General features: G+C 42.4%; 1 protein-coding gene across 2 annotated transcripts in view; it reads left to right on the top strand.

Moving 5' to 3' along the window:
• TSHZ2 (teashirt zinc finger homeobox 2) overlaps positions 1 to 27,633 on the top strand; it is a 266,188-nt gene that overhangs the window by 156,614 nt on the left and 81,941 nt on the right. The window contains exon 2 of one of the 2 annotated variants that reach the window (XM_050918189.1): positions 2,952 to 6,012. In XM_050918189.1, coding sequence (XP_050774146.1) covers positions 2,952 to 6,004 — 3,053 coding nt within the window. In that variant the 3' untranslated portion in view covers positions 6,005 to 6,012. The remainder of the gene's footprint in view (positions 1 to 2,951; positions 6,013 to 27,633) is intronic. The other variant, XM_050918191.1, reaches the window with a different exon arrangement.

A 27,633-nucleotide genomic window follows, 5' to 3' on the forward strand; every position in this document is an offset into this window, starting at 1 on the left:
TTTTCATTAGATTGTCTGTGTATTATGCAGACAAACAAAGAAAGAAAAAGGAAAAGGAAAAAAGAAGACTTCTCAGGACGAGTTATTCTTCTGTAAAGGTTATAGTAAACATGTCAATGCCTAATTAAGCAGCAAATTTTATCTGTATTGTGAGGGGATGGGGGTGCAGCTGTCTAGTAGTTTTGCTTCTTCTAGTAAATCTGTTTAGAAGGACAGATAATATTGTGAAAGAAAGAGTACAGTACTTACCTTCAAAAGAAAAAATTCCCCTTTTCATGAAAAATGGGGTTAATGGTATTCAACTAGTTCATATAAAAAGGGGGAATCAACTCAACTCCAACCTGGAACTGTGAACTCAATGGCTAAGTGCTTTTCTTCTGATTCCTTCATTCATGTCCCTCTTTATTTTTGTTTTGCTCATTACAATATGCATGGCACTGTGATACACGTTGGCAGGAGTCCAATGTTGCTACCTAAACTATACAGTATCTCTGACACCAGAAGAACAATGTCAGCCCTGCTCATCAGTTCATGCTGTTTGTTTAACAAGGTTACTATTCATGAGGTGTAGTAGCGCTCGCCTCCCTGCACACATTCATAAGGGAGGTCATGGCGAACATCATCTAGTTACTAGAGGACAGGGCTAGGAGTTAAAACACCTGGATTCGAGTCCCAGATCTGCCTTTGACTTGATGCCTGTCCCTGAACAAGTCAATTAACCTGCCTGTGCCTCAGTTTACCCATCTACAAATGGGATAATAATATATTCTGTTCCTCACAGAGACATTGAGAGGCTTATTTATTTAAGGTTTGACAAGCATTTTGTAATGCTTAGTTGAAGGCACCGATTCACATGCACAGTATTATCGTTATGGTATGTAGTATTGTTGTTTTATCACATTTACATGGCACACTTTCATTCATACATAGTTACATAGTTATCTTTACCACCGTTTGAGAAGCTCTCTAGTATCACATCCCCATGCAACAATCAGCCAAAGAGAGGTAGAAGAATGATGTAATCAGTATTCTTCCTAGAATTTAGCAAATATTTTGAAACGAAGAATGTATCTAAGGAATTTAGCCTCTTTTTATGTTCCTGGAATATCCACGAGTAGATCAGAGCTTCTTCTAGCTTACTTGTAATTCAGGTTTATTCAGCAAACTGTTTTTTAATATTTTTCCTCTATGGATTGATTGCAAGCATTACTTTGTTACTGTAAGATATTCAGTGTGTGATTCGGAATCTCATCTGTGTTGTTCAACTTTGATTGGTAGAGCAGGTTGAAACATTGCATCACATTGAAATTTCTGAAAAATAGTTTACAGAAAGTTTTGTTTATATTGTTGTCAACATTTTGAATGTTTCTGAATTTTCTGACTAGCTCTGTTGATTGATCAAAGTGGTATCATTTATGCAGTAATGCCAGTGTCAGGTGTTCAGAAGTCATGGGTGAGGGCCCCCTAAAAGCCATGAGATTGGCTTAAAAGTCATGGGATTTTAAGCATATAATAAATATTGGCTCTTTTCATTTGCCTTTCAGTTTTTGAGCCTTTACAAATCATATTTCTCAAACTTTTCTCTACCATCATGAGGGCAAAATCTTTTTTTTAAACTACAGCTTTGATTATTACATAATCACATGATTCCCTGAGTTGATCGCTAAGAGAAAGACCAAATATCATAAGGCTCACAATGAAATCATTCCAGTTGGCAACATTGTTTGTGTTTCCTGACTGAATGAGCAGAGAAGTGTGTTATGCATGAAGGCTTGTGCCGGGGAATTTAAAGATTGGTTTCCTTGAATGTTTGTATCAGTAGAAGTTGATTTTTTGAATTTCCAGTTACAGGGTAAACAACAGGGGTATGAATACTGCCAAAGCAGATTAATTAAAAATTTAGGGTGGCTATTAATAGGAAAATGTTTGTAGTGCTCCTTTCCTCCTAGATTCTCTTCCCATTGGAGTCCAAGGATGAAATCTTGGCATTGTTGAGTCACGGGGAGTTTTGCCATTGACTTCACTGAGGCCAGGGTTTCACCCTAAGCCTGATTCTCCTTTCCTTTGCAACAATTTCATACCAGTTTAGGTCCATTTACTTCAGTGGAATTAGTCCTGATTTAGTGCCACAAGAAAAAATAACTGAATTCCTTAATTAATTTTAAAATTTGTAGCTCTACCAATATAAAGTTTATCTTATTAATTAAAATAAATCATTTGTCAAATAAAACCACTTTGGACTTGCTTTACTTTTTTAGTTTTATAGTTAATATCAGTCTATCTCAACCATATCCTAGAATATCCTTCCATAGCTACTTAGGCTTCTGCCCTAGAATATTTCTTTTATCAAACGATAATTTGCTTTGATGGAATACAGTGCATTTACAAACAGAGGTTTCAGTTGAATCTATTAGTTGTTTCAAGTGCAGTAGTTTGGAATATCAGTTATTTGTGCACATTCTGAAATGCGTTTTTAAGGTGATCAAATGGCAAAAGATTTCTGTTCCTAGATAATTCTATGAACCAGGAAGATTAGAGCAGTTATTTTTCTTCTATTCCTTGCAATTCTCTCTCTCTCTCTCTCTCTCTCTCTCTTTTCTTTTCCTTGGGTCTAATAACAAATTCATAGAATTGAGACTTTTAGTATGAACTTAAAAGTTCTCACATATGAATTTTCCAAATGTCCCATTACAGGACAGTTAGAATTATACTCCCATGACAGGAAAATTATTAACTCAGAATCTCTGGCAGTTATAAAGAATTACGATCATCCAATAAACAGCAGTAAGCTTTACAAAAAGACGTCATTTGACTTTTTCACTTCCAGGAGTAACAGACAATAAAGTTGTAGATTAAAATGAAGTCCAGTAGCAACAGCACATAGTGAAACTAGAGAAATCAAACTGCAGTGTTATTAACATGTTATTTCATATATTGATGTTACATTTCAGGTTACGTCCAAGAGGAAGACATAAAGGAGGAGGAAGAGGACGACGATGACAGTAATTCAACAGCTCAACTTCAGGGCAGCAATGATACTGGCACAGATGAAGAACATGAAGTGGGTCCTGAGCAGAAAGGAAGTTTTAGCTACCAGAATTCTCCAGTAAGTCATATATCTAATCAGGATGCGGAAAATGAGTCCCTGTTAAGTGATGCTAGTGACCAGGTGGCAGATACTAAAAGCATTTGCTCCAGAGAGGTGCAGGATCTGAAAACCAATGCCCGCCCCAAATCTCAGAATGAAGCACATGATTGCATGGATAAAATGACAGCAGTCTATGCTAACATACTGTCAGACTCTTATTGGACAGGCTTAGGACTGGGTCTCAAGTTGTCTAACTCTGAGAGAAGGGGCTGTGACAGTAGAAATGGAGGTAACAAAAGTGACTTTGATTGGCACCAAGATGCATTGTCAAAAAGCTTACAACAGAGTTTACCTTCCAGACCGGTTTCCAAACCAAATCTTTTCAGTTCAGTCCAGCTGTACAGACAAAGCAGCAAAATGTGCGGAACCGTATTCACGGGTGCTAGCAGGTTTAGGTGCAGGCAATGCAGTGCTGCCTATGACACCTTGGTAGAGCTAACAGTCCATATGAATGAAACTGGTCATTACCAAGATGACAACCGTAAAAAGGACAAGCACAGACCTACTAGCTACTCAAAGCCCCGGAAAAGGGCCTTTCAGGACATAGACAAGGAAGATGCACAAAAAGTTCTAAAGTGCATGTTCTGCGGTGACTCTTTTGATTCTCTTCAAGATCTGAGCGTTCATATGATAAAAACAAAACATTACCAAAAAGTGCCTTTGAAGGAGCCGGTACCTACCATTTCTTCAAAAATGGTCACTCCAGCAAAGAAACGTGTGTTTGATGTTAACAGACCTTGTTCCCCAGATTCCACAACAGGATCTTTTGCAGATACCTTTTCTCCTCAGAAGAATGCAAACCTGCAGTTGTCGTCTAACAACCGCTATGGCTACCAAAATGGAGCCAGCTACACTTGGCAGTTTGAGGCCTGTAAATCCCAGATTTTGAAGTGTATGGAATGTGGAAGTTCACATGACACCTTGCAGCAACTCACCACTCATATGATGGTCACTGGTCACTTCTTGAAGGTCACAAGTTCAGCTTCAAAGAAAGGAAAACAACTAGTACTAGATCCATTGGCTGTGGAGAAAATGCAATCGCTGTCTGAGGCACCAGCCAATGACACCCAGGTTTCAAAACAATCCAGCAATGCATCTTTGGATGGCATAACTCCTGCATTGGAGCTAAAGAAAGAGAGTAAAAAAGATAAACCTGATAATACAAACAAAGATGAGAAAGTGGTAAAAACTGAAGAGTATGAAGATACACTTCAGAAACCATTGGATCCTACAATGAAATACCAGTATCTTAGGGAGGAAGATTTAGAAGATGGTTCAAAAGGTGGTGGGGATATTTTAAAGTCTTTGGAAAACACTGTCACCACAGCCATCAATAAAGCTCAAAATGGAGCTCCTAGCTGGAGTGCATATCCTAGTATCCATGCAGCCTATCAGCTCTCAGAAGGAGCAAAGCCTTCCTTACCAGTGGGTTCCCAAGTACTGCAAATCAGGCCCACAATTACCAATAAATTGAGACCCATTGCTCCAAAGTGGAAAGTTATGCCTCTGGTTCCCAGCTCAGCAAATGTGGCCCAGTGCACTCGAGTGAAGAAGGAAACTGATGACAAAGAAGTCATACAAAAGGACTACACTAAAGAAGGCATCCAAGCTGAAGCTGCTCCACTCTGTCAGAATGAAGGGGGATCTCTCCCCAAATCTGAGGCCCCTGTAGAGCCGAAAAAGACAGAGGCATGTCCCTTGAGGGAGGAGGATAAACCAAAAGAAGATGGTGAGAAAGAAAAAACAAAACCCAAGGAGTCAATAGCAGCTTCTCTCAGCAATGGTTGCGTTGCCACAAACCATTCTTCTGACTTGCCTTGTGTGAATCCACTTAGTGCCCTGCAATCTGTATTGAATAATCACTTGGGCAAAGCCACTGAGTCTTTACGGCCCCAGTCCAACTCCAGCCCCAGCTCTAGCACAATTTCTGTGTTCCACAAACCTAACTTAAATATGATGGAGAAACCAGTTTTATCTCCTGCTCCAACCCCACCAAAGCCTGCAAGCATCTCCAGGCGTTATCTGTTTGAGAACAATGATCAACCTATAGATCTGACCAAATCCAAAAGCAAGAAAGCGGAGTCAGCTCAAGCACAGTCTTGTACTTCCCCACCTCAGAAACATGCTCTGTCTGACATTGCTGACATGGTCAAAGTTCTTCCCAAAGCTACTACACCAAAACCTGCTGTATCTTCTAGGATCCCATCGATGAAATTGGAAATGGATGTCCGACGTTTTGAGGATGTCTCAACAGAAGTCTCCACTCTGCATAAAAGGAAGGGCAGGCAATCAAACTGGAATCCTCAGCATCTCCTGATTTTGCAAGCTCAGTTTGCTTCCAGTCTTTTCCAAACATCAGAAGGTAAATATTTATTATCAGACCTAGGCCCTCAAGAACGCATGCAGATTTCTAAATTTACTGGACTGTCAATGACCACCATCAGCCACTGGTTAGCAAATGTCAAATACCAACTTAGGAAAACTGGAGGAACAAAGTTTTTGAAAAACATGGACAAAGGACACCCAATCTTTTATTGCAGTGACTGTGCATCTCAGTTTAGAACCCCATCTACTTATATTAGTCACTTAGAATCCCATCTAGGTTTCCAAATGAAAGACATGAACAGACTGGCTGTGGAACAGCAAACCAAGGTAGAACAAGAAATCTCCAGAGTTTCAGTTCAAAGATCACCTGAAACAATAACTGGGGAAGAGGATACAGACTCTAAGTTCAAATGTAAGTTGTGCTGTCGGACATTTGCAAGCAAACATGCAGTAAAACTTCACCTAAGCAAAACACACAGCAAGTCACCAGAACACCATTCACAGTTTGTAGCAGAAGTGGATGAAGAATAACTTTTAAGGTATGCATGCATCAGCTCCACAGTGAGTTTTAATTGTCATGATTGTAAGGAGATTTCTTAAAGCATTTCTTAAAAGTAGAATACATTTTAAAATTGAAAATATGCTGCTGCATTTATCAGTTTAGATACCCAGTCCATTTTGCATTGTATTGAAGAACAAAGCTTCATAAATGGATCACAATTATGAATTGAAAAGTTGCTTCTTTATAATATTTTTAACAAAACTGTTTCTCAACTTTTCACATCTCATATTTTCCTGTTTCTAAGAATTATTTTTAGTTCACCTTCTATGCAGGTTAGTGTGGAGTAGAGCAAATAAATGACTACTCTTCAGTTTTTAATGTCATTTCCACTAATGGTAGCCTGTTTTTCTGCATTTTCTCTCATAGTACCAAGGAATTATTTATCCCTCCTCCCCTCCATTACTAATGTAGCATCAAATATTTTTTTAAGGGGGAGAAAAAGACTATATAATTTTGATTAGCAAAACCTCAATTATCCAAAACAGTCCATTATCCCAAAAGACTCATGTTCCCCCGTAGTCTATTAATGACATTGAAAATGCTTTTGATTATCTAAAATCTTGGTTTTTACATCCATTACATTTAGATGATCAGTGTTGTACTGCACCGTATTTTAATAGCGTCCCTTACCACTTATACCAGTGGTCTCCTTTGAATTGTTTTGAGTAACCTTCCCTCCTCTTGCATTCCTATCCATTCTTTTCTTTATTCTTGAATGCATCATATTTACACATTGTCTCATAGTATCAATGCAGTCCCAGTGCTCAGTCAGTACTCCTTCCCCTGTATGACTTCAGTGAAAGTTTTCAGTGCAGATCAATGCCAAAATATGGGGCTGTTTTTTGCTTCTTAATTGAGCGAATCAATGGCTTTTGTCACAAGCTTAACTTTTCACAAAAAGACAGCTTTCTGGATGCTGTTTTTACCGTTATTTTCTCTGTCGAAGAAGGTGTATAGCTGTGAATGCAGTCACAGCCAATGTTTACGATGTGTAAGATAATATTTAGCTGGTGCATAATTTATAGCATTTTTAATTTTATTTAACTCTCAAATTGACATTTCTTGATGTAAATGAATAGGAAGCACATCAGCTGCAAGTCCAAATAGATGTTTTTAATTCTGAAGGATTTATAACCAAGAGGGCTTTGTGTGATTAATTTTCAACAAATAATTTCTTCAGTAAATTTACACCTCCCCTTTTTTTTTTGCTGGCAGAATATCCACAGGCAAGTTCAAATTTCCTCCAACATATTCATTATTTGAATTTCCTTGATGAATATCTTTTTGAAATTTGTACTTTATGGACTGATAATGAACATTTAAAATTCAAGCTGTGTTACTTGTGATTTGTCACGTAAGTCACATGGTATGGCGGCTATTCTCTGACTAGCTGAGAGTTCATGTGCTCTGGGAATGGACCCACTTTTCAAGAAGATTTAAAATTTGCTTGCTGCAAATGTTCATGCAACTTTAAGATTTCCCCAGACAAGGCCTATACATCACTTCTATCCCATTAAAGAAGCTATCATTTAAACCAATAATCAAAGGGTAATTTTGAGACAGGTGCTATGGGAAGCTATTACAGTACAGCACAACTATCACTACTCAAATGTAATGACTCCTAAGTCTTGTATAGGTCTTGTGCTGGCTATTGGCACAGGGTAGATTTACTCTTTCTTAACACTTTATATAACAAAGCTCTGTCTTTTGAAGGGGATGTGAATGCTGTCAAACTGAGTTAATTATTTTAAAAATTGTACCTAATATTAATGGGGATTTTTTTTGCATTATTCACCCAACATTAATACCCAGTGTAAAACAAAAGGACTAATAAATGTTCTTTGTTTATCTGATAACTGATTTTCCACCTTATGGTTTTATAACAATTCAAAATTGAATGTACCTGCCAAAATATCACAAAATGAAAAGAGGTTAGGGAGGAGGAAGGAAATGAACAGACTTTTTTCCCCACCTGTTAGCATCTATAAAGACTTTGACATTTGCAGTTTCTATACTAGAGCTGTGCGGGCAAACCAGTAATTTGGGTACTATCAAACAAAAGCTATCTGGCAAATATATGAATATATCAGTTATTTTTGGCATCTTCGTGGCTTAATACCTGACAAATGTTTCAGGTTTGGGTCTTTAAAAGCACTGTTCTTGTTAAACACTCAGCTTTGCATGCACATTGTTGTTCTTTAGAGATTTGGGGAATGGGAAGCAGACAAACACATTTTCCAAAGATGCCCAGAAAAAAAAGTGGGTTCTAAGTAGCAACACCCCAAATCAATAAGTTTCTGGCATTACCCAGGTGATGTATGTATATAAACCAAGGCACTGGCCCTCAAATATTTGAGTACCCAAAAATTGTCATCCCCTTAATACCCAGAAATTTCTAATTTATATCAGCATGCAGGCAGTACCTTCAAAGGCATATATTTAAAGTGCACTGACAGTGATAGCACTGTTATCTGGAACTATAATTTTAGTTGGTATGCATGAGAGGACAAATTGTGTGAAATGATGGGGTATTTTGGATGACATTGGATAGATTTTATTACAGTTTTTGAGCTCTAAACTTGCCTAAGTTCTTCTAACTGTGCTAAAAATGTTATTCCTTTGTTTCCTGATCTATGCAAGAAGACCAGGATACATAACAGGGATTTTCAAAGCTTCCTTATCTTAAAAATGGCATGGTAAAAGTTTAATATATCTCCTAATTATGGAGCATACAATGCTGTTTAAGGAATATGCCAGCAGAAATTCATATATTTAATATATACAGTCATCTAAAAGTGCAAAGTATTTAGAGAAGATAAATATAAAGCATATTGAGACACTTAAAATGCATAAATATATTACTTGGTTAACTAAATGTTGCATCAAAAGCAGAGATAAACAAAATATAAATAACTAAAAATGCAAGTAAAACAGTGGAAAGAAATTCTCCAAACTACAGAAATGTATAAAATATCACCCATATTGAAAATGAAACTTACCATTTAAATTCTTATTTAGAAAATAGAGTAAATATCATTTAAAAATATAAAGAAATGAATTGCCAGTCAGATCATTACTACCAGAAAAACATTCATACATTGCGTCTGTGGTAATTTTTTAAAGACATCAGTGCAGTGAGGCTGTTTCAGTGATTTGTGATAAATTCCTATTAAAAGTAAATGCAGGTGTATATATCTGCTGTATATTCATCTCCATTGTGGGATTTTTTTTTACCTTTCCAGACTGAAATAGGTCTGGTAATATAATGTGGCATTATTTTTAATTTACGAAATTCTTATGTCAGTATCATCTTTTCATTTAAACAGCTGCAAATTTTTTGTTCTTCATTTGAAAGCCTATGTACATCAGGGAGTGTTGCTTCAAATTTGTACACGGATTTATAACTTTAAATTCTATTTGCTCAATTCTTCAGCTAAATTAAAAATACCTTTTTTCTCCAGGAAGTGTGTGTGTGCATGTGTGTGTACACACATACACATCTCTAGCTTTACATTCAGACAGTGACAGTGGCTACAAACTAGTTAGTATTAGAGGATCTATATGATCTTATTTAAAACTTTTTTTTAAAAAAAATTAGTCATTATAGATTTAAATCTACCAGGCTAGTTGGAGGGAGATTTCTCTTCCAAAGTCCCTAGTAAGTAAACACACAGCTACCTAAAATGAACTAATTTGAAAGTAAGGTTGCTGCAAAACAAAAAATGACTCATAATGATAAACAGTTTTTCTATTTCCTCCTTTGTCTTTTTTTTTTTAAACCATCAAGTTTAAAGCTTCTACGGTGCTTTTTTTCTATTTTATAGCAGACAACTGACGTTCTGTGGTAAATGGAAGAAAGAGCTGAGCAGAACTGAAAATCCTCTAATGCACTGACACTAACTTGCCCTCTATTGTTGAAAATGAGCAGGCAATCATGATTGTTCATCAAATGGCTCCTAATGCAGTTAAAGCATTCAGCTATAATTTCTCGTTGCATTTATAATTACTGTCATAGACTGCACACCTCAGTGAGCAGATTAAAGCTATAAACTATTTAGCCGTAGCTTTAAGATGAGGAACTTGATTTGTCTGGCAGCAGTTATTTGTTAGAGAGCTTGACACGTCACATAAAAATGACTCCACTTGATGAAGAACAATGCAGTTTAAGCAATGCAGTGATTTTAAATCAGTCATTATACCACGCCCTGTAAGAATTGCAAAGCAATTTGTTAAATGATATATAGGACACGAAGATAACTGTATGTGTTAAGTATACCAAAATAGAAGATTTTTCTTTTCTTTTTGTGGATTTTATTTTCTCATCTCTCCTCTGAAACGGCAGGAGTTTCACTGCCTGACATGATCGGCTATTACAGCTAATGTCAGTGTTACATGGGATAAGGGAGCTGCCCAAGTCAAGTGTCTGAGTTTGGGGTTTAGAGAGAATGTAGCTTTCTCTTCGTCCTGCACACATCAATAACAAATGCCACGACAGTGTAATAAGCGAATAGGAGAATATTGGGGCACAGTTTGCCATGTCATACCATCAGTTTGTAAGCAGAAGTCGCCATCAAAACTAATGGAAGGTTCCGATTAAAAAACCATTAGCTATAGATAGAGAAGGCGCAACACAAATGAGGGGCCTGATCCTACTGCAATTGTTAAACTGAGCAAACTTCCATTTACTTCACTGCAGGGTCAGACCTTGTAATAGGCCCCTATTGTGATCTTTTTAAAACTAATGCAAGTTTTGTTATTGACTTCATGGGAGCAGGGCCAGACCCAATGTTTTTAAGATATCTTAATGTAGATTTACTTGATTGTTATGAAAAAGAACAGTGTTACTAATAAGATCAGTTACGATTACTTAACATTTCTGTTTGCGCTAGTATCTAGAGACCAACGTGCTCAGCCTCCATTGTGCTAGATGCAGTAAATGACAGTCCCTGGCCCAAAGATAAGTAACGGCTGCCATAAATCTCAGTCTCTATCCCAACAATCAGATATTTTGTGTTCAGCAGAGAAGAGACACCACTTAAATACTTGGGCCAGATCTTACTGACCTTGAATACGGGCCTTAAGCATTCAGTATCCGTAAGGGTATCAAAATATTGCCTTTTGTTTGCCCTGTCTGATATCATTAAATGTTACAGCCTTCATGATCTATAGCAGCACGTATTTACCCAACAAAATTGCACAGGAAAAGCACCTGAATCTTTTATATTTTTTTACACCTTACATCTTGCCACATAGCAAAGATCAATAACAAAGAGAAAGGACATAAGGAGTACCCAGCCCTCTAAAGCACCTTTCAATAAAAATAATTTAATTGACCAGGGTGCGCGCTCTGTGCAAATGTGATGGAACACGGATGGAAAATCAGAAAAATTACGTATGCGGCTTCATAGCAAGAAAAGAGACGATTCTCACTTTTTATTGGCATAATGAATACAAAAGTAATTATTAGTAAGCTGTGCACTGAGGGCCTAATTCTGACATTATTGTGGCCCCATTCCTGCATCAGACCTGCTTGCATGGATCCTTGTATCTTTGCAGTGGCCTTATTGGAACTTCTCACAGGGGTCCGCACCAACTGATCCTGATGCAGAAGCAGGCCTTTACATTGGCATTACACCTGATTTACTCTATTGTGGGTGAGATCTGAATCAGGCCTTTTGTATTTTGTGTCATTTTGTCACATAGCCATGATAGACAACAAGCAATGCACTGCACAGGGACATTGTAGAGAGACACAGGTTGATATCTGTGGCAATGACTGTTTTTAAGAGTTTAACATGAAGGAAAAGGCAGTAATCCAGGGCTGGCAGGCTCTGAGCGGGGGCCAGATTGTGCCATTAAGACACAGTACTGAGTGTGGGGGGGAAAGAGGAATGCAAAGCCACAAATCCTTGAAAGAGCCCAGGGATAAGTTAGTACCCACTCCATCTGCACTCTGTTGGTGTGTGTTGTGCTGTGGGAGCATTAGCAGGGACTGCAGTTGATCCTGGCCCCTGAAAAGAGGGCAGGGGTTCAAAAAAGGCAGAAAGGTTCCTTCCTTTTTCACCTCCCTTGTGCAACCATTCAAGAGTCAGCGACAACGTGGCCTCAAGTGAACAGTGTGAGTTCCGCTTAACAAAGGAAATAGGTGGTGCTGGTTGAAAACGTTCTGTCAAAAACGAACATATTGACAGAAAATTGGGTTTCCAATAGAACTATTTGCTTCACAAAATGTGCTGCTTTCTATGGAAAATGTTGGCTTTTAATTGAAAAAACAATTACCTGTCAGTTTTCAGATGAAAAACAAAATATTTCAATTTGGAAATGCTGCTGTGGTACTTAATTGTCTCAAGTCCCTAGACTTTTCTATGGACTAGGCTTTCCAGACTGACTTTGTCTCCTACGATGCACTGTGGTCATGCATCTCCTATGATGCATCACCTCCGCTTACCAAGAGAGTAATACCATAGTTAGGGTGACCAGATGTCCTGATTTTACAGGGACATTCCTGATTTTTGGGTCTTCTTCTTATATAGGCTCCTATTACCCCCTCACCACCACCACCACCTATCCTGATTTTTCACACTTGCTGTCTGGTCACCCTAACCATAGGAGATTAAGTCTATCCATGGACCCTGGTCTATGGAGGAGAATGGCCACATGAGGGATCCAAATGACAACTCCGATAAGGTACAGCAGTGACATTTCAAAACTGAAATATTTCAGTTTTGGACCAAAATATGTTGGGGTTTTTATGAAAAGTGTGGGTGGGACATTTTCTGAATACCAGCTCTTGACATAGTTAGTTAGTTAATAGGGTTTTCCCTTTTTTAAATGAGAAAAAGAACAAAGACTACACTCAAAGCGAACCCTTTTAGCCCTTTGGCCCCCATAATTCTCAGTGGAGTCAGTAGGAGATTTGCATGTTAAGAAAACAATATTATTTGATACTAAATTCCTAGTACTAGAGATGGGCCTGAACCAAAAACCACGATCTGAACAATTCCAAACTTTGGGATCACTTGAAATACAATCTTGATCCAAATTTTGTAAATGGCCCCTATCTATCCTGGGCCAATCCAAATCTTGAATCCATATGTCCTTTCACTTGGGGAGCTGAAAACCTGGCATGAAGGCTGGATCCCAGTTTTGTGGCTGGAGCCCACGTCTCTCTCCTCTATTAGATGTTTTTATCTCCAAAACACTGTACAAGCTCTCATTTATCTGCCTCCAGCTATGCACATCTGCTTCCTTTCATACAGAAATCTCTGGTTTTGTGTGTGCAGATCATAAGTGCTCAACTTTAGCCCCATTAAAAGCCATGGCTGCAGCATTTTCAAGTTACCTAGGGATGTGCTCAGATGTGCTCTGCCTGTTTTTCCCATCTCCGGGTGCCAAAGTACAAGTACAAAGTACGGGAGTGGTATTGATAATGTACACTATGAGCCTGATGAATCTCTGCAAAGATTAATCTGCAGCCCCTTTATGCCAGGTAGACTGGTGCAACGGAACTGTAGAGCAGGCATGAGCCCTCCCCCCAAGGCCGGCGCTTCCATTTAGGAGACCTAGGCAGTCGCCTACGGCACTGGGATTTGGGGGGGCAGCATTTTGCCACTCTCGGCAGCAATTCGGCGGTGGGGGGGTCCTTCCACGCTCCAGGTCTTCGGCAGCAATTCTGCGGCGGGTCCTTCACTCGCTCTGGGACCCGCCGCAGAATTGCCACCAAAGACCCGGAGCATGGAAGGACCCCCCGCCACAGAATTGCCACCAACGACCAGGAGCACCGAAGGACCCCCCGCCACAGAATTGCCACCAACGACCAGGAGCACCGAAGGACCCCCGCCCAGGGCGCCAAAAACCCTGGCACCGCTCCTGTCTCCCCCATGGACATGGCAAAGGAGACCGGATGATGAGTCACATCACCAGATCTGTGCCACCTCTGCAGAAGCTGGATATAGCGGGTGTCTGGGGCAGCTGGGGGAGGGAACAGAGGAGAGGCAGGGCACATCAGAGGTGGGGAGAGGGGGAAAGCTGTGGGGTTGGCAGCCCTGCCAAACTCCTTAGGCATAGGTCAGGAGCCTTCTTATGGGGGAAAGGAGGTGTGTGGGGTTTGAAAATAACTGGTTCCTCCTAGGCAATTTTCACATTTCCACTAAACCAGTGTTTTCCAAACTTGGGTCGCCGCTTGTGTAGGGAAAGCCCCTGGCAGGCCGGGCCATTGTGAACCTGCTGCATCTGCAGGTTCGGCTGATCACGGCTGCCACTGGCTGTAGTTCGCTGCTGCAGGTCAATGGGAGCTGCTGGAAGCAGTGGCCAGTATATCCCTCAGCCCATGCCGCTTCCAGCAGCTCCCATTTGCCTGGAGCGGCGAACCGTGGCCAGTGAGAGCCACGATCAGCCAGACCTGGGGACGCAGCAGGTACACAACAGCCCGGCCTGCCAGGAGCTTTCCCTACACAAGCGGTGACCCAAGTTTGGGAAACCCTGCACTAAACTATATGCAATGCCACTGCTTCTTCAAGGGGTAAATAAACCCAGAACTGGGGAGAGGGAAGGGGGAGGATTGTCTTATTCCAGTGAATAAACTGAATATATAATGTTTATTCAGTTCAGTTAAGGTTCCATTAAGAGGGAGACAACCCTAATATATGCTTTGGCCCCTCACCAGATTTACGAGTATTTGCTCTAATCTTTAATAGGAAACTCTGCTGCAACTGCCACCCTCGCCTGCTCTCCCTGAGATACACAGCGGCTTGTCAGGGAAATGTACTTCATTATTAATGTGAATTTGTACGTTTTTATGACACTGCTTGGGAGAAGGGGCAGGCAGCGAGGCCCTAGTGATATATGCTCATTTCTAACCATTTATTGTGCTAGACAATCAAAGAACGATGATAAACATTGTTAAAGAAAGTGGAAGGTGCAGCATTGACATTTGTGAAAGCAGAAGGGAGGGAGTGAAGGAGGTGGTTGGAGTGTGTTCAACATGGCCATTCTCTTTCACACCATCCTCCTAGGGCAGCAACATAAGATCAAGCAATAAAGCAAACTATACAATGGCAAATGCTCCTTCCCTTTGTCCACTTGTTTTTTCTCTGGCCAAGAAAAGGAGTTTGCCCTCTGGCTTGATGCATACAGCAGATTGGGCCTGATGCTGTGGGGTGGTGTGCTGGGGAGAAGAAGGAGTTCAGGGCAGGACAGGACCTGTTTCTTTAGTTGAGTCTTGTGCTGTGACTGCAGTTGTGGCTTCTGATCAGAGGACTATAACGGTGGGCAGAGGCCTCCTTGCACTCTTATCTCTCCCCTTCTGCCCCGTCTCCCAAGCATTAGCTGCACTAAAGGACTGAATAAGCTTCACCTGTCTAAAGAGAAGGAGGGACCCTCCACACTAGCCCTCAGAGCTGGTTCTCTCCTTCCTCTCCCCCATCCCCGAACCAGGCACAGATAGGATTGCCAGGTGTCTGGTTTTCAACCCGAACGCCTGGTCAAAAAGGGATCCTAGCGGCTCAGAAGTCTGGTTGGCCACAGCGGCTGACTCTGTGTGGCTCCCGGAAACACCCAGCATGTCCCTCTGGCTGCTAGGCACAGGTACAGCCAGGGGGACTCTGTGTGCTTCCCCAGCCCATGGCACAGGTGCTGCCCTGAGCGCCAGCTCCGCAGCTGCCATTGGCCAGGAACCACAGCCAATGGGAACTCTGGGGGTGGTGCCAGATGAGTCAATGTGCAGAGTCCCCTGGCCCTGGCTGCCCCTGCACCTAGGAGCTGGAGGGACATGCCAACTGCTTCCGGGAACCACTTGAAGTAAGCGCCACCCAGAGCCTGCACCTCTAACCCCCTCCCACACCCCAACCCTAAGCCCCCTCCTGCACCCAAACTCCATCCAGGAGGCTGCATCCCAAACGCCCTTCCATACCCCAACCCCCTGGCCCAGCTTGGAACCCCCCTCCTGCACCTAAACTCCTGGAACTTTCATCGCCCCCCAACCCCAACCCTGAGCCCTCTCCTGCATCCCAAACCTCTCATATCCAGCCCCATCCCAGAATCCGCATCCCCAGCTGGAGCCCTCACCCCCTCCTGCACTCCAACCCCTGCCCCATCCCAGAGCCCCTCCCACACTCTGAACCCCTCAGACCCACTCCCCAGCCCAGAGCCCCCTCCTGCACCCCAACCCCTCATCCCCAGCGACAGCACCCCCAGCCGGAGCCCTCACCCTCATCCTCTCCCTCATCCCAACCCCCTGCCCCAGCCCTGTGAAAATGAACAAGTGAGCAAGGGTGGGAGAGAGCAAGTGACTGAGGAAGGGAAGATGAACTGAGCAGGGGCGGGGCCTCAGAGAAAGGTGGGGCAGGGTGAGGCCTCAGGAAGAGGTGGAGCAAGGGCGAGGCAAGGGTGTTCGTTTTCTGCAATCAGAAAGTTGGCAACCCTAGGCGCAGAGTGTACATGCTACACCTTCTTAAAAGGGCTATGCAGCATGTACATGCCTCCCTGTGTTCCCTAGAGTTTAGAGAGGCTTTTGTGCCTGACTGAGATACTGGGGCTACCTGAGTTCCTGTTGGAGTGTTGTGCCTCTGCCCTGCTTCCAGTGCAGGGCTAGGCTTTCAATGCATGGTTGAACCCATTGCTTCCTGCTACAAGTGAAGGATTCCTATGTTTTCCATTCATATTGTGCTACCCAGCACTAAGTATTCAAATTTGCTCAGAGCATCAGATGTGCTTAGCAGTGGTGTAGCGGTAAGTCTTTGTGACATTTTTCTGCTCTTTCGTTAGTGCTGCCTGGTACTCTGATAAAAAGGGGAATTCACAGCCACTTTGTACTGGTTATAGACACACACACTCTTTTGAGGAATATGCCCAGTGCAAGAGGCTTCCCTGGTAGGCTTAGATAGGCACTGAGATCAGCCTTGGAAACTGTCCTCTCCTGTATCAATAAGGGGTGGTAGGACAAACCAGGGTCGGTAAAGTGCAGTGTCTCCACTCTCACTCCTGTATCAGGCTCAGAATAGGAGCAAGAATGAATCAGCCCTAAGATATAGAAGAAAGTGAAAGTTTTCAAATGCTCCAGTGCTAAGTATTCTTTGTAAACCTGTCCACTGCTTACCATAGAAGTAAATATTATCTAGGGATTTGCTCGTGAGTAGTAAGAGGCTGAAGAAATCCCACCAGGGAATTTCCTCTCTGCTTAAACTTCTCCGGGTGTACATAGTGGAATACAAGAGCAGGGCTGCATCCTGAAGGCCCAGGTACAGAGGAAACGCAGGGAACTCTGGAATAGCATCTTCCTGTTATTCAGAGGAGGCACAGCTATAAGTTGTATTGCACACAGATCAGACTGTTTGTTCCTTATTGGTTCTGCTTCACGCATAGGTATAGGCGGAAGCTGTTGTTTCATTTCCGGATGCTTTTTGCACCCTTTTTCTTTCACATCGAAGACAAAAGAAAATGGTGAAAATTCTCTGATGGGCTCAATTTAGTGAACATTACCCAAGTGCACTCGGCTAACACAGATTCAGCCGTTTAGAGGAAATTTTCCACATGCCACTCTCTGCCATCTGCCAGTGCAATTCTTCCTGTCTGCTTGGCAAAATCAGCCCCTGGGAATAAATTACACCAATTCTTTAAATTTCTGGGGATGGACATTGAACTATAAATTTCCATGTGGGTTGAGTACTGGTGGCTTCCAACTTTCTCCCTCTGAGCCTCTTAGGAAGACTGCCACTGACTTTAGTGGGCATTGGATCAAGCCCTAAGGGAGACTACAAGAGTAGAGTCCTGCTGGGATATGATAGTGCTAGGACCTGTTTCTTCCTTGCACCTTGTATAATAATTTACACCTATGTAAAATGAGTGATAAACTCTACAATAGCAAAATGCTACTGCTCTACACCTATGTTACCCTCACTTTGCCCAAGGATACATGACTATACAAGGTGCAAGTGTAACCCACAGACCTCCTGGGTGTGGTGTTCTGTTCCCTCTAGAAGCACTGAGATGAAAGAAAGAGAGAATTTTAGCTCATGCAGTACAGCCTCATGTACTAAACTCCAGAGGTCCCAGGTTTGATCCTGCCCGACAACAACCGGAGTCTGTCGGTGTTACACAAGCTTCTATGCTTGAATGTCTAGGCCTGCAGCAGTAGGCCTACAATTCACTTCCCCTGTTAGTCATCTGGAGACCTCTTTTGTTGACTATCAGTTTATTGTGCAAGCCCTGACTCTTTTCTCAGGCTTCTGCTTCAGGGAGAGGATTGTGGGGAAAGTATGTAGTTTATTTCGTGGGTAGAAGTGTTTTAAACAGTCCAAGAAACCTGTATTATTTTTAAACATTGCATATGCTCCCATGAACTATGAGGATGGCCTCATTTTATAAATCAAAACTAAACTTTCAGATTTTCCAAGGGGATTAGGGTGAAAGTTTCTACATCCATATTTCAAGTCTGAAAAAATATCAACAGGATTAATAAGCATAGCCAAACTGTGTGTAAAAGCACAACCTGTAATTTGTTTTCCTTCTGCCATGTGTTTTCTGTATCTCTTACCTCCCACATACAAATTGTACCGAATAATGTGGGGTGCACACATTACTCAGGATTATTAAATCAAGCCCTTAGTACCAGGGGAGATTTGATTTAGATAAAGTCAAAGCACCAGGATTTTTTGTTTTTTTGTTTATTCTGGGTTCACAGAGTAGCAAATTAAAGATTTCACTGTGCTAGGCTTTGTATTATTCAGTTTTAATTTAATTCCACTCCTTGATTCTCTCTGTCCCCCCTCTCTTTGAGTGTTGCCACTAGGTGGTCCAGACCTCAACTAGAAGATTTACTGGCAGGACTAAATGTATGAACATATTGTTTTTCCAATATGTTTTAACGACCTTTTTGACATTCCCATGGCTGTTGAAATCTTCCATAATTATTCCCTTTGGTGGCAGAGGCTCCTGTTGATCAGGTGAAAGCTGATGCAGATGTCTAATGTCAATAAATTTGCAATCCATAAATATAACTACTTGGTGCCAGAGTGAACCAGGGTTAAGTAGAGTGCAGCAATAGACACCTAAGTCATGGGCTAGATCCAATTACTGTGAACAAAAGAATGAAAATTTAAAAAATATCACCTCCCAAAAAGTTATGCACCCTCTTCTTCCTCTCCTCTGCCTCTCGCTCTATAGTCTCCCTATGTGATTTTCTATATTACAGCTCAGCACTTAGGAATCTCAACAACCACCAGGCTCTATAAATCTAAAGGCATTAGAGTAACATAGGAGGAACAGTCTTGTCACTAAAATAGAAGATGGAGAGTCAGAAGATCTGGATTATGTTTCCAGCTCCACCACTGTCTCATCTTGTGTCTTAACTTCTTTGTGCCTCAGTTTCCCCATAAAATGGAGATTAATTACCTATCTCACAAGTTTTGTGAAGCTTTGGAGCTTGATACTGCAGACACTTACTCATGTGGGTTGGCCCTCTAAGTCAACAGGACTACTCATGCGAGTAAGGTGTTGCAGAACTGATCCATAACTCATGTATATTTGTAAGATGCTTTGAAAGGAAAGGCCAAATGCAAGTGCAAAGCATTAACATTATTTTTTTTTTGTTATAAAGGATGTGTTATGCACCAATCGCATAATTTCCCAAGAGACTTTCCCTACGTCTCTCAACTTTGACCTTTGGTCCTAAAAAGACCCAGTTTCTTTGACCCATAGTCTTGTCTATACATATTTGATTTCAGACTGCATTGTTTGTGGTGGAGATGCCTCTGGCAAACATTCAAGGATATTCCTAACATTAGTAAAAAGCAATGTGTAAACACAATGCCATTTGCATGTGCCCTTTGAGCATTCCAGGGATGACCACAGCTGAACTGGAAGAGGCTGTAACAGCTAATGAACTGGGAAATATAGCAGAGGCATTTACTTAATAACTCAAGGAATTCTTTTGGCTCACCTTGTAGAGTTTTAACCTTTGAATAAAAGAGTCCCTAGTTCAAAATCCAATGTCTCCTCTGTCCTCATGTTAATTTTTAAATTATATATCTTTGTTGAGAGGCTCTTATGTTGAGCATTACCGACTATTTTCCATGTCTAAAATGGGGAATTATAACTGAACATTCACTACTGCCTCTAAATTACACCAAACAAAGTGGCATCTGCAGTTACGCAGTAACAGAGTGGAAGAATGTAACATTTGTAAATGTACGAGAGGGGAACAGCAAAGGCAACCACAGTGGCAGAGATAACAGTGACTGGAGAAAGGTGTAAACCAGTGGTTCCCAAACTTGTTCCGCCGCTTGTGCAGGGAAAGCCCCTGGTGGGCTGGTTTGTTTACCTGCCGCATCCGCAGGTTCAGCCGATCGCAGCTCCCGGTGGCCGCGGTTCGCTGCTGCAGGCCAATGGGAGCTGCGGGAAGCGGCAGCCAGCACATCCCTTGGCCCGCACCACTTCCAGCAGCTCCCATTGGCCTGGAGCAGCGAACCGCAGCCAGTGGGACCCGCAATTGGCCAGACCTGCGGATGCAGCAGGTAAACAAACCGGCCCACCAGGGGCTTTCCCTGCACAAGCGGAGGAACAAGTCTGGGAACCACTGGTGTACACTAATGATTATGCAGACTACTCAAGTTTTCTGGAGTCCTCTACAATTAGGCGCCAGAGTCAGCATTACAAGTATACACAGAAGTGCAATCAGAGCTGAGTCCCCGCCACGTTAGGAGGCTATTTCGCACCCCGCAATGCCACACAATGGGCCTTCTGGGTTTGCTAAAGGATTGTAGACAACATGTAAGAGATTCTGAGGCTGGAAACAGCAAAGCTTCTCTTTTGCTTCTTGGGGCATGCCTACGCTGCAATTAAAAACCTGTGACTGACCTGTGCCAGCTGATTCGGACTAAGGAGCTCTTGCTAACGAGCTGTTTAATTGCAATGTAGACATTCCATCTTGGGCTCTAGGAATCTGCGAGGTAGGGGGGTCTCAGAGCTCAGGCTGCCACCCGAGCCTGAACATCTACACTGCAATTACACCAGGGCTGCCCAGAGAATTCAGGGGGCTGGGGTCTTCGGCGGTGGGGGTCCCCGCTTCAGCAGTAATTAGGTGGCTGTGGGTCCTTCCACTCCCAGACCTGCCGCCGAAGTGCCCCGAAGACCTCCGGCGGGGGCCCCCTGCTGCCGAATTATTGCCAAAGACCTGGCACTTCAACGGCGGGTCCCTCTTTGACAGTAATTCGGCGGCGGGGGGTCCTTCTGCCCCAGGGGGGAAGGAACTCCTGCCACCGAAGACCCGGAGCGGAAGCAGCTCCAGGAGCTCGGGCCCCCGAGAGTTTTCTGGGGCCCCCGGAGCGAGTGAAGGATCCTGCTCCAGGGGCTCTGAAAAATTCTCATGGGTATCTGGGGCAAATTGCCCCACTTGCCCCTCCCCCCCGGGCGGCCCTGAATTACACAGCCTCTTAGCCTAGGCCCCTCAGCCTGAGTCAGCTGGCGCAGGCCAGGAATGGGTTTATAGTTGCAGTGTACACTACGAGTCCCAAGTGCTATCCCCACCCTTCGCTTCCTTCAACAGGTGTGAATAAACAGCATCCCCACCCACTCTTAAAACACATACATATGCACACACACCAGATTAGTGGCCAGAATTTACATCTACTGTCCCTGGGATTTGCCTTTATTGCTAACTGCAGTTTATTTTGAGGTAGAGAAGAGGCAGACTAGAATGTAATAAGCACAATTATTGAGGCTGCTGGAGAAGGGCTGACCACAGAGCTCTCTGGCCCTCTAGCTCTCAGACTGAGGAATACAGCTTCATCTGTACAAGCCTAACCCAGACTGTGGAATGGATTGCTGAGTACACAACACAAGTTTAAATAACTGTTAAATATAACCCTAAACCTAATCTTCCTGCTGCGTTTAGATTGTTCCTTGCATTTCTCTCTGCAGGATCCGTCTATTAAAACTTCTAATTCTTTGCCTAGAGAAAGGTTTCAGTGTTTCTTGTATCCTGATTGCAGTTAACAAGAGCCACCTACCACTGTGAGTCAGCAGAAATTATTCTGCAACCTCAGGCAGAGTTCTGGCACCCTGAAAGCAGGGGTTCTAGAGACTGCCTTCTTGTAACGCCCTGTGGCATAGAGCCAAATTGTAACTGGCCTCAAAATAGGTGGGCACAGAAGAAAAGCCATCGCAAAGCTCTGTCCCAGCACAGAGATTAATTCCATCCCTACTGCCTTTAAAATAACAGCAGTAAAGGGCAGTCACAGATCCAGGGGTTTTCAGAAGATGTTGGGATACTATCAATGCCTACATAGTGATGCTAGTGACTCTGTATAATAAGTATGGGGGGAGGGAAGGGGAAGGAGAAGAACTCCTCACGGTAAGGACTGCCTCTTACTATGTGTTTGGACGGCACCTACCACAACAGGGCCCTGATACTAACTAGGGTCTCTGGATGCTAATGCAATCTTCATACTAGTTAGAAAGAGCTAGTTACTTCAGCCACAATATTTCAGTATGAGTTCCTGGAGGTCTCCTAGTATGTTCCTTCTTGTCCATTGTTTAGAGACTCCTCAAACCATGATGTCATCTGTATGACTAGTACAGACAGTGCCAATCATAGTGTGATGCTTAACAAAATACGAATGGCAGTTGTTTCCACCACAAATTAGGATTAGTTCTCCCTCTGGTGTATGCTTCTTCTTAAGTGTGAGCCTCCTTGAAGAGATTTGATTTAGATTAAGGTGTTTTTAGGTAACAGAAGGTAATGACTGCATTCTTCAGAATGAGAGAAAGAAAAAGCATTCTAGTGGGAGGCAACATTTCTAATGGTTAGTGCAGTGGACAAGGTATCAGTGCTTCTGGGGTTTGCTCCTGTCTCGGCTGCTGACTTGCAGTGTGGCCATGGATAACTCATTTAACTGCTCTGGTCCTTAGTTTACCTTTCTGGACAATGAGTGCAACACTCACCAGCTGCACCTTGCAAAGGTGTTGAGAGTCAGTGTATATTATAGTGCTGTGAGGTCCTCAGGTGAAAGGAACTACTGACATGCAGGGCTTTAGTACTGATGAACATACAGTTTACTTCTCCTAAGTGGTCTACCAGCAGACATGGAAACCGTCTGATCGTTTCTTAGTCCCCTTCAAGCCTAGGGCCCCAATTCAGCAGTCCATGCCTATTCAGCAAAACACTTAAGCATATGCTAAAGTATCACTGATGTGCTTAGGGGCCATCTTTTTGTTCTGTGTCTGTACAGTGCCTAGCAAATGGGGTCCGGTATCATAACTAGAGCTCCAAGTAATAATAATAATAATAGCTGCTTTGCTGATTAGGGACAGACTTAAGAATGTGCCTAAATGTTTTGTTGAATCAGGGCCTATATACTATATGTTTATTAGACAACTCAGCAGCAAACCAGGCAGCAGGGAATTGTTGAGGACTTGGTCTATCTAATTGTGTGTCTAAATCATAGTTGCAGTGTGATTCAAAAGTATTAACTTTACAGTCTGCACAGAATGTCTAGGTTATATGGTTGGATTCCTGCAGATGGTCAGTTTGTATCATAAAATTTAAAATTACAACTTACACCATAAAGCTACTGCCTCAAATGTATTATATATTGTAGCACAACAAGCAAATTAATACTAGATGCAGTATATATATGCCCAGACCTTAACATGAGCAGAGGATGAAATATTCTCCCCTCCCCTCATTGGTTCAAGTTCCCTTCAGAGCAGAATTAAAATTGCCCAGCAGCACCGAAATGTAGAAAATCACTGTGGTTCCAATTCTGCATGGTGCTGAGCACCATCATCTCTCCGTGACTTCAGTGAGAGTTGCATTTAGCACCTTGCAGGATCAGCCCCTGGGGCCCTGTTCTGAATTGTGCATCATGCCTGCAAGAGCTGAGCTCTCAGCAAAATCCTTTTTATTATACGTCATAAAGAAGGCTGTGAAAAGAAAACTAGAGGAAGGAAAGTAGGAGCGTGTTGGAGCACTCACTTATGCTGGTGTAAATCGGGAGTAACTCCATTGAAGTCAGCTGAGTTACACTGAGATTCACTGCTGTGAATCAAACCCTATACCTGCAATAGATGAGTGAAATATCTTACAACTGTGTGTCCAAGAGCCTGCTAAGCTTCTTGTAGACTTGCTGTCAGTATGCCCAGGGCAGAAACATATTTTTTTCTTACTGTTGTACATAAGGGCTCTGCTGCAGCCGACAACATGAAATGTGTTTGTTCAGTTTGTTCAAAATGGAGTGTGTTTGTTAAGTGTTGCCTCTTTGATGTTGCGCTGCCATCTCCATCTTTGTCATCATTGCCCATCTTTTTCAATCTAATGAACTCAAACCATCAGTGCAACTTAAGTTCGGCTGTCTGTTCTTGCATAGTTAATATTAAAAATGTACTAACAGTGTGGCTGCGAAATCAAATTATGCACATAAATATGCTGGCATAGCAGAGGAGGCGGCAGAAGCTGAAGTTAGCAACATTGATGCCAGTTCACATTTGCAAATCAACCGTCAATCTGTCATTAAACATGTTATCAAATGATGATAAGTGTATGCTTCTTGCTTGCATTGGCGCGCTTTTTCCCGATGTTGATGTGCATTAATGGGATAATGTGCATTAACATAGTCTTGCTTCGATGAACACAAAACATTTTTTTATCTGTCTCAGTTTGTTTCCCCCTGTGGCCCCCAAGTAAGTGGTTTGTGTTATCAAATTGCCAAAGAATTGGAAAACACATTTCTTTTAATTAGCAAAAAACATTTAATCATTATTATGATTATTTTTTAATTTTATCAGGACTAACTCCTGTGTGTTGGCAATTGGGGAAAAAATAGAAAAGCACTCCACTGTCTTCTTTAAGTAAAACGATTAATGTCAGAAACCCGGAGACTGACAATTATGTGCTGTCTTAATGCACTGGCCTTTCATCTGCAGTCCTTGCTTTTGACAGGAGTGATGGTTTCAGTTCAGTGATATGAAAGGCAAGAAAGGAAATGATCTCAGGCATTCCCAGCCCATTGTACAGGGCTGTGCTCAGACACAGCAAACACTCGTAAGCTGGGTTCATTTAGCAGGTTTACCTATCTAGTACGCAAATAATGTACTTTGAGATTTTTTTTTTTAAGTGTTACTTGCTCTGGGAAGGAACTGAATTTCTGAAGGAACTTCCCGTTTGAATGTCTGACCGTATTTTCCACCATTGAACAGCACTATGTATTCACTGTACATTCTCATGACATGCTCCCAGTAATCTTCCAGGGCAATAAAGAATTTGTTCATGGAGAGAGCAAAAAAGTGACTGAAGGCACAAACCCATAAAAAAATGCTGCTGATAACCCATTGTAAACCAACTGTCTTCATGCCTTGTGCCTTAGTGACAATTGCTTTATAGTGACAATTCCACTAAGCCCTATGACAGTTCTTCAGCTGGTCCCTGATGTTTTTTTCTGGAAGATCTGTTGCCCTAGGAGGCATTTGACAAAAAATAAATAAAGCCAGTTCTCTGATTCAAAATGTAGCTGCCAACTGGAACCAGTGAAAACCAGATGAAAAAGTATTAACTGGAATTCCCGTTATGGATGAGGTCCTGTCCTAAGAAGTGCCACGTGCTTTCCACTCTCACTGCACTTGGTTGAACACAATACAAATTGTTCACAGTCCGTACCTTGCGGAACCAGGCCCTTAGGAATTCCTTCAACCTTTAAGAATTAGAAGTTGATGGGAGTTTTAAAATAGACTTAAATGGAAACAGGACAAGGCCAGCCCCAATAATCACTTACACTTAAGAGGACCTTTGTATCTAAGGATCTCAATACACTTTTAAACAGGACCGCCCAGAAGATTCTAGGGGCCTGGGGTGTTTGGCGGCAGGGGCCCCCACTGCCAAATTGCCTCCAAAGACCCGGCACTTCAACAGTGGGTCCTGGGGGAGAAGGACCCCCTGCCGCCGAATTGCCGCTGAAGACCCAGAGCAGAAGCTCCCGGGGCCCGGGCCCCACGAGAGTTTTCCAGGGCCCTGGGAGCGAGTGAAGGACCCCACTCCAGGGGCCCCAAAAAACTCTCGTTGGGGCCCCTTCGGGGCCTGGGGCAAATTGCCCCACTTGCCCCCGCTCTGCATGGCCCTGCTTTTAAACAAGCATTTGACTCAAGCCTCTCCCCATCTCTGTGGCATAGATACATTGTTTTAAAACCATTTTAAGATGTACAAAATGTGGCATAGTTATGCTGATTTACGCAGGCTTATACAGCAAGTCAATAGCAGTTCCAGGGATAGAACTCAGGGGTGAAATCTTGGCCCCATTTTGGTCAATTGGAGTCTTTCCACTGATTTCACTAAGGCGGTAGTTCTCAACCAGGGATCCGGGACCCCCTGGGGGGCCGCAAGCAGGTTTCAGAGGGTCCACCAAGCATGGCTGGCATTAGACTCGCTAGGGCCCAGGGCAGAAAGCCAAAGTTCTGCCATGTGGGACTGCAGCCCAAGGCCCTGCCACTACCCAGGGCTGAAGCCAAATTCCCCTCCTAACTACCCCCTATCACCAGCTATTTTATATGCAGAAAAACAGTTGTTGTGGCACAGCTGGGCCATGGAGTTTTTATAGCAAGTTGGAGGGGACGGGGGGGCTCAGAAAGAAAAGGTTGAGAACCCCCGCATTTAGGCTAGCATATCACTCTCAGAGTCCTAGATTCAGGACTAGTGCTCGATAGACCATACAACACTTTCTTGATGTTTTAAATTCCATTAACCTTTAAAAAAAAATCCCAATAATATTTTTGTTTATTTCAAAGCTGATGACTGGAACACAGATTTTAGACATGCTATAATAATTTAGGGCCGGATCCAAAGCCCATTGAAGTTGATGGGTGTCTTTCCACTGACTTCAGTAGATTTAAGATCAACCCTTTAAAATGATTTATTTTTAGACTATGAATGAAAAAGTGGGACTTTTTACAGGTCTGTTATAAAGAGATGATGTGTCTTAAAACACTTAAAGAGCACGAAAACTGTTGTCATATAATGAAAAGGCTTATAAATTACTCTTAGTTTCTCTGTGTGTGTGTCTACATGTGCATGCACACATAAATGATTACCTGGCTGTGACAATGTTTAGCTATACATCCAGTTTTATTTTGTATTCCACAGACTTTCCACCGTGTCCTACAAGGGACTAGATCTGGGCAAAAAAATATAAAAAACAAGCAAATGCTTATATTCCTCCAGTAATAGATACATGTCTTGAGATTTATCTTGGAGTCTCAACAGTTACAAATGACAGAGGAAAGGGCTGTAGAATCTGTTGGAATTTTTGAAAAATGGTAAATCAGACTTTTGGTCAATGGTTTTTCCTTAATCCAATAATGCCTTGCTTCTGCTTAGTGTTAGGCATTTTACCAAGGACACCTGAAGTGCACCCATTTCTGTGTTCCTGGTGTTTCTGATATCCTTTCTCCAAAGGCAGTAAAGGAGATCAACAGCGACTAATTACTAATTATTTTTTTTAAAAAATATTCTTTGTGGCTTAAAAAACAAAAAAATTTCAGTGGGTTTCCTGTAGCCTCAAAATTGTGGGAACATCAGCACAAGGTGCACAATTCTGCAACTCTAATAGCAGTAATT

This window comes from Gopherus flavomarginatus, chromosome 11, assembly GCF_025201925.1.
Source record: "Gopherus flavomarginatus isolate rGopFla2 chromosome 11, rGopFla2.mat.asm, whole genome shotgun sequence".
In the NCBI taxonomy this organism is placed as follows: domain Eukaryota; kingdom Metazoa; phylum Chordata; order Testudines; family Testudinidae; genus Gopherus; species Gopherus flavomarginatus.